The 10,267-nt window shown below is 44.3% G+C and overlaps 1 protein-coding gene across 1 annotated transcript; it reads right to left on the bottom strand.

Moving 5' to 3' along the window:
* Positions 1-772: 772 nt before the first annotated feature.
* Positions 773-4,684, bottom strand: LOC131580400 (uncharacterized). Its single transcript, XM_058841604.1, has 4 exons — positions 4,253-4,684; positions 2,372-2,497; positions 1,793-1,813; positions 773-907 (listed from the first exon to the last, which is right to left on the bottom strand). The coding sequence occupies exons 1-4, from the start codon at positions 4,682-4,684 to the stop codon at positions 773-775; spliced, it is 714 nt and encodes a 237-aa protein (XP_058697587.1).
* Between the last annotated feature and the right edge of the window lie 5,583 nt (positions 4,685-10,267).

Here is a 10,267-nt window from a genome sequence, read left to right as displayed (position 1 = left end):
AGTCCTGTGCCCCGAGGGGTGCATGCAGAGTGCGCAGACAGGATAGGGGCACCAGTGAAAAGATGCGTGATTGCGTGAACAGTAGTTAGAGAATGTATAAATAAGTGTATAAAGTAAATAATAAATGGCTTCTGCAAAATCTTATTGGTTTGTTGGTCAGAGGTCCTGAACTCCTGCAATGCTGCTGGCCCAATTGGAGGGGTTGGTAACTCCTCTCTGATGACATATTTAAGAAGAAAATCAAAACATCACACGTGCAGGTTTTTCCAGGAGTGGTGAGGTGCTGCCACTGTGGCCATCCTGGCAATGTGCTGCCACGGCTGCTGCCATCTCGGTGCAGCCCGCAGGGAGCCTTGCCTGCCTGGCTGTCCCTGGCCAGCTGTGCTGCAGGCAGAAGGGCAGGGGCAGCAGCAGCAGCTTCTCTTTCCCAGCGCCCTGCATGAGGAGAGGCGTTAAACAGCGTCAATGCCGTGGTGGCTGCCACTGCCCATGCGGTGGAGGTGGGACCGCATGGCTGGCAATGAAAATGTGGCGAGTGACTCTCCAGCATGGAGAGTTAGAGGAGGAGATTAACTCTCAGTGCTGAGGGATCCCATAGGAATCTTTGAATTGGGGGAACTTGTTGACAATGGTACCTGTGAGCAGCAGTTTTTCTTCTAGTCAGAGGAGAGGAGGAAGTGAGGACATATAAGAGTAAACATCGTGGCAGCACTAAGGTCAGTGGAAAATAAAGAGGGAGAGGAGGTGCTCCAAGTGTCAGAGCCGAAATTCCTCAGCAGGCTGTGGTGAGGATCATGGTGAAACAAACTGTCCCTCTGTGGTCCATGAGGTCCACAAGGGATGCAGAGATCCGCTCGCTGTCCATGGGGAAAGTGCTCGTGCCGGAGCAGGTGGATGCCAAGGAAAGCTGTGATCCAGGGGGAGACCAAATGGAGAGAGAGGGCACTTGCTTCCAGACGTAAAGAGAGAGAGAGCCCTTGCTGCCAAACTAGAGCAGCCTGTCCTTAGAGGACTGCACCCCATGGACGACTGACCCATGCCCTATCAGTTTTGGGAAGATTGCCCATGGGAGGGATTCATGTTGCAATAGTTTTGGCAGACTGCTTGTGAGACTGGAACCATGATGGAGAAGTTCACAGAGAACTGTCCGCTGTGGTAGGAACCCCATGGCATAGTTCCCTGAGTGAACAAAAAAAGATCTTAGGTGACAAACTGGACAAAACCCCCCAGTCCTGTTTCCCGGCGCTGTCAGGGAAAGAGGGAGGGGCTGGGGGGGAAAGATATTTTAAAAGTTTATTTTGTTGCAGCTGCCCTCTCGTTAGAGAGTACAAATGAACCAAGATACAAACTTCTTGTCTATCACATCATGTAAAGGGTCCTGGTTTATTCCTCTTCACAGTGCAGTCATCTGACTCCAACTATTCACTGACTGGCTACAGCAAGCTCCTGCTGTAGGTTTCCCTCCCAGCCTCTGACTGCAGGCCTTTACCTAGCTAGACTTTGACTGCAGATTCCAACAGGAGGCTCTAACTGCAGACCCAGACTGACCTCACAGCAGTGATTCATTCTCTCTCTCATTTTGCCCAGTCCTTCTGGGTCATTCCTTCAGCATCTCCTTAGGATCATTCCTCTTCCTCAAGGTCCTCCCCTGACCAACCAACCCACCCTTTAATCACACTTATTTTTATTGGATATAGCTGTGACTTATCAGGGCTGAGGTCACCTGCAATCCCTTCTCCTACATATTTTATCGCTCATTACCCTCCTCTGACTCTATTAATAATAAATTTACCTTATACTTTTTAACTTGAACCTGTCAACAACAGTGTCAACAATAGGTTCCCAGTTACAGCACAGGAGCACCAGAAGCTTGCAGGGAAAAGAGGGAACATATGGAAGGTCAGAGCAAAGTGTCCGGGGGGAAGGATTCCCAACTGTGACTAATTACTGTTTTTGTCTGTGGACGCCAGCAATCCTCCAAAGCACCTTTGAGTCTGCACCAGGAGGAGGGCAGGGCAGACAGACCCTGGTGGGGAAACTTCTGTGTGAGGCTGCTCTTTACAGCACCCAAGCTCTGCAGGGCTCCCTGGCCTTGTCCAGAAGGAACATGTCATCTGCCCTCCTGGACATTTTCAGTGCCTCTTCCATGCCTTTGCAGGTAAATAACTTTGACTGACTTTTCTGCTGCACCCTCCAGGGCAGAGGTGCAAAACATTAAGTGGTTTTTCCTGATGGTTGCCAGAGGGGCATATGGGGCACATGCGATGTCATCTACCCAGTGTGACTGTCCCATGCAGCAGAGACATGGCAGGACAGAGACCCCTAATGGAGAATATCAATAACCATTAGAAGCCTTGGGTATTCGTGTTACCTCGTTTTGAAAAGTGATGTGCTGATCTTCCAGTGTGTGCAGGCTCACAGAGGCTGTCTCACCTAGGTCTTGCTGTAAAAGCCTGTCTCCTTTGCAGGAGTTCTGGGTACACTGTGTGTCTTCTGCCTGGGAAAAAAACACACCATCAGTTAGTCACAGGATGCTTAGTATACCCGTGGTCATTTAGAGAGAACTGTGGTATTTTAAAGATGCTGTTACTAGCTGGATGGTTTTCCAGAACAGATATATAAACATACCAAGAAGAAAGAGAAAGGCAAATTGTAAGGTGAACAGGAGCAAGGCACCTCCTTTGCAAGGAAAGGGAAACTATTCTTACCTGTTCCTTTTGCTGTTATTTAGTCTCATGACACAATATATCAAGACTGGTTAAGAACAACACAGCTGTTAATATTGATGTGATGTTAATATTGATGTGATGATGACTGTACTCTTCTGAACATCTACAAAAAGAAACCAGTAAGCTCACACAGAATATGAAGTGATGCCAATGTTTCTGCTGTCCTCTTGCAGGGGCTGGGACTGAAAGTGCAACCTTCAGCATTTTGTGCTCTTGAAGGAGAGAAAGGCACAGTGTAACAATATAACTCTACCAAAGGTGAAGCATTATTTTATGTTTTTAAATAAATACTGATGATGTCTCACACTTCCCTGGTGTCAGGGGTATCAGACCCCAGAAGTTTTACTCTTGATTTATTTGTTCTTCTCTTTCTGTTGAAAGAAACTTTATCACAAATGTCCCATCTTTTCTACATAACCTCATGCAAGATATTCTATGCGAAATGTTTTTCCCCAGCATTTATCTGCCAGCAGCCTGCTCTGCTGGTATACCCCAGCTGTGTGTACTGCTGCTCTACATAAATCATTACATGGAAATGTAGACATACTGTGTAAATACGCACAAATGTACATATTTATTCCATCTATATATGCACAAATCCACTACACACAGATACCACAGGGGGGAGTCTTCTGGAAGGTTTGTAATCCTGAAATCTTAATCTAGCATGAGATCTGACCTCACAGAAAATTATCTAGCAAGACCTACATAAGTACAACCTGCCCTTTCACAATTGCACATCCTTCCCTAAGTGCTCCCCACTACATGTTGCACATCTCCATACAACTGCAGCCTACTTTCCCTTCCTTTTTCCAGGTGAAGTGCCTTAATTTTCCTTCCTTGTGGGTGCTTGAAGAGGCAGAACAAGGCATGGAGGTGGTTGGCAGAGACAGTTAAGTGCTTACCACTGTTACTGTTCCTTTGGTGATTTGGACGTGCTGTATTTGAGGTCTCTGTCGTCCAGCTATGTGATCTTGGGAACACACTTTCCTGTTGCTGAGCTGAGTTCTCACTGCAGTGAGGAGATCCTCAGTGGGCAGGAGGGAATGGAATTCCACTGTGAGCTCAGAAATTGCTGGCAGCAAAAAGAGAAGGTGCTTTTTACACGTTGTGGTGAGTTTACAGTCAAAGCTAGGTGGCTTTCTCTCTCTGTACAAGGTTTTTACCCAAAAGCATCTGCTGGCTTATTTGCCTTCACTTCCCCTGAGGAAAGTGTTGCCTAGATAATAGAACAGATCTTAAAAAAAAAAAAATAAAATAGTTAGAGTGAATATAAAAGCAAATCTTTACTTGAAAGCTTTCAGGTATACAATATGGCAAAAACCACACATGGTACAGCAATTCTACAAGTTTTATATGGCAAATAGGTTAATATTCCTGTCATGTATTGTCCAATTAAAAGGACAGTTGGTTAGGTAATAATTCCAGTATGACAATCTGGACACTATCCACCAAGGACATGCTGCTGCACGGAAAATCTCCATGTGCTGGATAGTATAATGACATCTCCACCTCCTGAGTACATCAGACCCAAACTGCATGCCAGAAAGAGAGAAGGAGTTAGTGGAAAACTTATTTTGGATGTTGAGGCATATCTCTATGCTGAAGGAGCCATGACAGAACACATTGAAAATGCATCTGTAATAAGAGTCAGCCTCGAGTGTGAGATTTTGGAAGGTGACAGCTGAGGCCTTTGAGCCTCTAGTGAAAAGCACCTTCTTCTGAAATGACCCTATCAGCCTCAGCCCATGTGGCTGGAAGGAAGTTCCATTTCTCTTCTGCCAGGTGACCTGCAAAACATCCACTGAGAGCGAGAAGTTGCAATGGAAATTTGCCTCTCCCCCAAGCGTGGCTATGATGATGGTATCAGATTGGATGGGTTCCTTTAAAGCTAGGAACAAAACAAATCCCCAAATTAGGGCAGGAGGAAAAGCAGTTGACTCAGGGAAGGCCATAGTGGCTTGAAACACCCAGTCACATTTTTCCCATCTTTAGACACTGGAGTAAGGAATTCCACCACTGGGCCATGGGGCACACCAGGAGTCCTCAGACACCCTGTTGTCACAGGTGACCATCACATCATTATCCTCTGCTGTACAATTCCATGGAGAGGAGGAAGGCAGCATGGCAACAGAGGGAAGGAAGGCTCTTTAGCAAGCACAGCAACCACCAGCAAAAACAGCTCTCACTCCCGAGAGCACCCCTGCTCCCCTCTTGCAGGGCTGTGGGGAAGCGGAGCAGCCCACAGCCAGAAAGGCTGCATGAAAGGCTGCAGAGGGATATGCCCTGCTCCAGCCACTCCCCAGAGAAGTGTGCACCACCCAGACATGTACACTGGAAATGCAAACCTGCTCCATCCCCTGTGCTGAGGAGTTCAGCAACACCAACAAAGAAAGGGCATATGTAGGCAGAGCATATGGCTTGTGAGGACCCTGTGTTCCAAGTCTTACCCAATTTGGCTGCTGCTGACCCATGCCCAGCTTACAAGCCTTTCCACAGTGTCCCTCAGGGGTTCTCAACTTCTCTCCCCTCATGCCTGGTCACATCTCTGTCTTCTCTGTCACAGACTTCTGTTTTGAGCAGGAGGATTGTCCCTACTGCAGGAAGGCAGAAGCATTTTGGGCTAGGAGCAAGTTTCCAGGGGCTGGCTGAGAGATACTCCAGAGCAAACTGTGACCTGGAGCAGAGAGAGTAACAACAACTCACTTATGTCCCCTTTGCCAGGGTCAGAATTGCCAACAAACTTCAAGTTCTTTAGTAGCAAACTCAGAAACCTCAACAAAAACAAACATCAGAGATTTTGGCAGAAGGATCTCAGGATGAGAAAGGGTAGATGTGGACAAGACAGGATGCAGCGAATGCTGCTGAGCTCACACAAGGAACTTTCCTGGCCTTAGAGAGGCCATGGAGGTGAATATTCCCAATGCACACAGGCAGCTGCATGAGGGCAGCATATCACTGCCCCAAGCAAACAGACAGTGTAGCTAACACTAAGCAACCAGCACAAATACCAACCACCGCAATGTGTATCTTGCACCCAAGATACAATAGACTTAGCAGAACAGATCTGCTCTTTTCCATCAATCCCCAGAGCCTGGTTGGAGACGGAAAAGCAGACTCAGGTGCAGGCATCAGTGAAAGGTTACACACGTAAATAGTTTTGTGGAGGTACATCTTCAATTTCTTTCCTACACAAGAGGGGAGATTGGTGTAGTCTCTTAAATAACAACCAATTTTTCCCTTCTAGAATTTTTTCATTGTCCAGGCAACCAAATGGGCTCAGATATTTTGATTACAGCAAGAAACCTTTATCCTCTGAACCTCACTGCATTTTTGACCTGGGCAAGGATCCTACTGGCCAGCTGCGTGTTGTGGAGCAAAACTTACATACAAGATAACAACAGACAGAAATGGCACTAGCATCTCTAGAAGGTCCTGGCAAGTGGCCAGATTACAGAAAGAGAATCTCTCCAACTTGTTTCCCACAGGCCTCTTCCCCAGCTTTTGCTTTTTCTTTTGTATGGTTCCTGAACTTTGCTCACCAAAAGATGCTAGCTGCTTTTCTCTTTTCAGTCATTTATCAAAGCTACTGGAGATGCAGTTGTTTGTTTAAACAGAACTGTCCCAGGGGACTGTTTGTCCAAGACAGACCTCAATGCTTTTACATTTTCAGATAAAGCAGCATGTTTGAACTGTAAGTACTGGAAAATGTCATCTTAATGACTTAATTTTTACTTTCTGAAGGGGAAAAAAAAGTTTCAAATTCTGCCTAATTGCCCTGTGCTTAAATTGAAGAGAACTTTCTGGGCGCTTCTCTCTTTGGGCTTTATTTTTGCTATTTCTGCTGATGCCAAAGAGAAGAATTACTAATGAAGAAAAAGACAGTTCATCAGCAGCTTTATAGCACCCCTCTTTCTGGTGGTTCATGTTTGTTGCTCTCAGTTCTGCCATAGACCAAGGGGCATCCTGCTCCTGGTCACAGCCTGTAGATGAAGGGGTGAGGAGGAAGTGAAATGTTGGCTCACTCCTGGCTGCAAGCCCAAACTCCAAGAGGAGCAGACATTCAACTAGAAAATGCCATGAGGGCAGATTATCACCAGAAAGGTTAATTCCCCTCATTTTCTGTGGGTAGCATGTGAACTTCAGCTAGGAAGTTATGGGAATTTTATCAGAAATCAGTTGAGGAACACAAAGTAATATCCAGTGACAGATCCCTCCCACAGCATCAGCTCTGTGCTGTGCTCAGACCTTTTCTTCCCTGGCAGCTTTACCCATAGCCAGCCTCATGTCATATGCTGGCCATCAAGGGACAAAAAGGAGCACAAACAGCTCCCATTCATTGCTAATTAACTCTGCAGACATCACAAACCAAGACATTTGCTCATAGTCTTAAATGGTTCTCTTTCCAAGCACTCTCTGAATTAGTTTTACTAAGTATCTCTGTGGCTTGGTTGTCTAACTGGCCAAAACCCTCAAATTAATTCATTGCTGATGGCTGCAGAAGTGACAGGCCACAGAGAGGTATGTATAGATTGCAGATAACATTCATATTCCAAAGCTAATTTTGGGAGAAATTTTACTCCTGGAAGCAACCAAGGCCTAAGCTCACATTTTCTAACAAATTGCCAACTTGGGAGTTTTCCTGGGAATATTATTTGCCCATATGGCTCCATTTTGAGATCCTTCCCCTGCCTTTGGTCACTGTGTGTGCCGTTTTCCTCTTTTCTCTCCTTCCCTCCCTCCTCCCTAGCTCCCTCTTAGCTCAACCCTATGACAACCCTGGATGGAGAAGAACGAGAGGTGCCCAGCAGAAGAGAGGTGATCCAGGTAGGTGGACAGTGTCTTCAAAGGTGTGGTAAGACAGACAGTATCAGTGAGACAAAACAACCTTGAAAGAACCAGGAGAGGCAAAATAGGTGGCTGAGTTGAGCAACAAGAATACAAACTTGTTGTTTGAGGCAGAAATATAGCACTGTGGGATGGTTCAGCATCAGGTCTGGATCCCATGGACCAGAAAAAGAGCAATGAAAGAATAAACGTGCTACAAGGATGAAGGAAGCTGTAGAGAATCGAGTAGGGGGTCCTCAAGCTTTCTTGCTCAGCTTCCAGGAAAAACATCTGTCTCACTATTGATGACTGATGCTGTTTCTTGGCAGTTTCTGACTTCAGTTTTTCCAAGCTTCCCAACCCATGTCTGTCAGATCCACAGCAGAGTGATACAGAGTCACAAACCTGAGACTAGAGGAATTAAACCTGCACAATGACCACAAAATCCTTCTCCTGGGCCAGAGCTCACTGGAGAGCTGGGTACATCACATCATTTTAGCTTGGGATGTCATTACCTTCGACCCAGGATGTGGGTCCTTTTTGTTTTTCATTCTAGTCAGAATGCTAGCTCCCAGTGGAGCCTGCAGGGAGCTCAGAACTTTCTCTTAATGATGAAGAAAAGGTCTTGGTTTCCCTTTGAAACCTAAGCTAGACTCCAAGGAATACCTTCCAATTGTCTTGAAGTGGTTGGAAATTGTTACAATACAGACTTTTAGAAAGAAATGATAAAGTTATATACATAAATACTGAAGTATTGAGTAGAAAACTGACACCTTATTTCTGTTAATAATCCTAGAAAGCAGGCAGCCTATGCTTAATACACTTAAAATGAAACCATTCTAAAGTAGGTATGCAAAGATTCTCAGAAAACTACACTAGGATATTTCCCCCTTTTCCTCTTTGCATATAGGTTCTCATGTTTAGAGAGAAACCTGCAGCAAACAATGATATTTCTTGTTACTCAGATGATGGGCAGCTAAAATCCACCACAATCTCATTTATGAAAATAGCTACATTCCTGTAAACAAGGAAGGCTCAAGGCAAACTGATTTATTTAAACTGAAATGTAGGCCTGGGTGTTTATGATGACACCTGGGCTTTCTGTAATTTACCTAAAGGATAATATCAAATAAAATTGATTGAGTCTGATTGAAAAAAAAAAAAAAAAGTTGTTTTTTTCTTTTTACTAAGAAGTGTAGAGTCTTTTCCTGCAAGGTTTTCATTCCATCTTACCCTTTCATGCACAATTTCAAGTGCTCTTTTACTAGACAAAGCTGCCTTTTCCTTAAGGACCACAGCTTCTGACATGTTAGGGAATTTAAAACTCTGCATTGTGTAGGGGTCTTAGACTGAGGATCCTCTCAGACTTCCCAGAAATTCCAGGTAGCTTTTCTCAAAGTTGAGCAGACTACAACAGAATCCATCCACAAAGAGTTGGACAAGTATTCAGTGCTCCTTTCACAGTAGCTTTATATGTTCAAAGATGAAAGCAGCAGAAATATGAGAAGGCCCTTTGTATAGTTTCCAAAAATGAGCAATTTCTGGTGTACTGAGAGTGAAAACAAAAGTACACTTTATTTGTAACTGCCTGGCTTGATAGTCTTATTTATGAAAGAGAAAAATGCAATCAATTGGTGCAATTCTCTTGTTTCTATTGATTTACAGCAGCTCAGTGCTGAAAACTGAATGAAAAACAATGGGTTATATTTTCTTCTGTGTCTGATTTTGTAAGAAAATTTACTGGTGTGGTATTTAAATGAATCATTGCCCCAAGGTGACACAACAGAAAATCGATAAATGATGCTTCCAAAAGTCTATCACCAAAACAAAGTTTCTTTTTGAATCATGATTTTTGAAGGGTTGGGATTTAGCTAAGGGGCAGAAACAATTTATAATGATCAAGATGTAAGTCTGATAAGTAAATTGTAAGTTAATGATTATTAGATGCTTAAGCCAGAGCTAATTGTTATATTGTTTGCTATTATGAGCTTGTTCATAGAAAAAATTGAGTAAATGTGAGAACAAAGTCCAGCACCTGGACTCTATACCAATAAATCACCAAGCTGGGGGCCTTGGATCGTGCCAGAGGGTCACAGAGCCCTGATGAAGACCTTCCTGACTTCATCCTTTGAGGACCACTGACCCAATTCAAGACCACCGACCCAAATCAAGAGAAGAATTGCACAGGTGTGAAGGACTAATAGCCTCATTTTAATACTGAATGGGGATGAGAGGTGCTGGGGTTATGCATATGTATTACATGTAAGGTTTTGGGAAATAAATAGAGGGAAGAGAACCTTGTTTGAGGTGGTCACACCTTTTGGGGATGATCCCCATGCCACCCACCAGTGAATAAACATACTGCTTTCTAACTTTAATTAGAGGCTCTTTGTCTATGGTCATACTGGTTTTTAATGATTCACTTTTCACTGTACAAATTTAGTCCTATGCCTCTACCAGCACTGGTATCAGTAGAAGAATATTCTTTCTATTTCATCCAATGCCTGTAAAATATCTAAGACAAACATTTCAGCTACATTTCAAAGTCTTATCTTCAGCCAGAGCTGTTGGGGCCAATTTGCTTGTATCTTACTGCTCTCTTAGAACCAGGAACCCAGTATCTAGGCAGAGAAAAAGACCATCACAATACACCTCTGAAAAAGTCTGGCATGCCAAAACAGAAGCATGGACATTTTATACAGCCTGAAGAA

The sequence above is a fragment of the Poecile atricapillus genome, chromosome 1 (genome assembly GCF_030490865.1).
Source record: "Poecile atricapillus isolate bPoeAtr1 chromosome 1, bPoeAtr1.hap1, whole genome shotgun sequence".
In the NCBI taxonomy this organism is placed as follows: domain Eukaryota; kingdom Metazoa; phylum Chordata; class Aves; order Passeriformes; family Paridae; genus Poecile; species Poecile atricapillus.
The sequence above is the reverse complement of the archived record's forward strand: the minus strand, read 5'-3'. Positions and strand labels throughout refer to the sequence as shown.

What these genes read in the sequence shown, in the direction of transcription:
- LOC131580400 (XM_058841604.1), bottom strand. Translation starts at nt 4,684, where the DNA reads ATGGCCTTCCCTGAGTCAACTGCTTTTCCTCCTGCCCTAATTTGGGGA. An exon ending in GCATGCAGTTTGGGTCTGAT is followed by an intron (nt 2,498 to 4,252) that starts GTACTCAGGAGG and finishes TTTTTTTCCCAG; the next exon opens with GCAGAAGACACACAGTGTAC. An exon ending in TTCAAGTTAAAAAGTATAAG is followed by an intron (nt 908 to 1,792) that starts GTAAATTTATTA and finishes CCTGGATCACAG; the next exon opens with CTTTCCTTGGCATCCACCTG.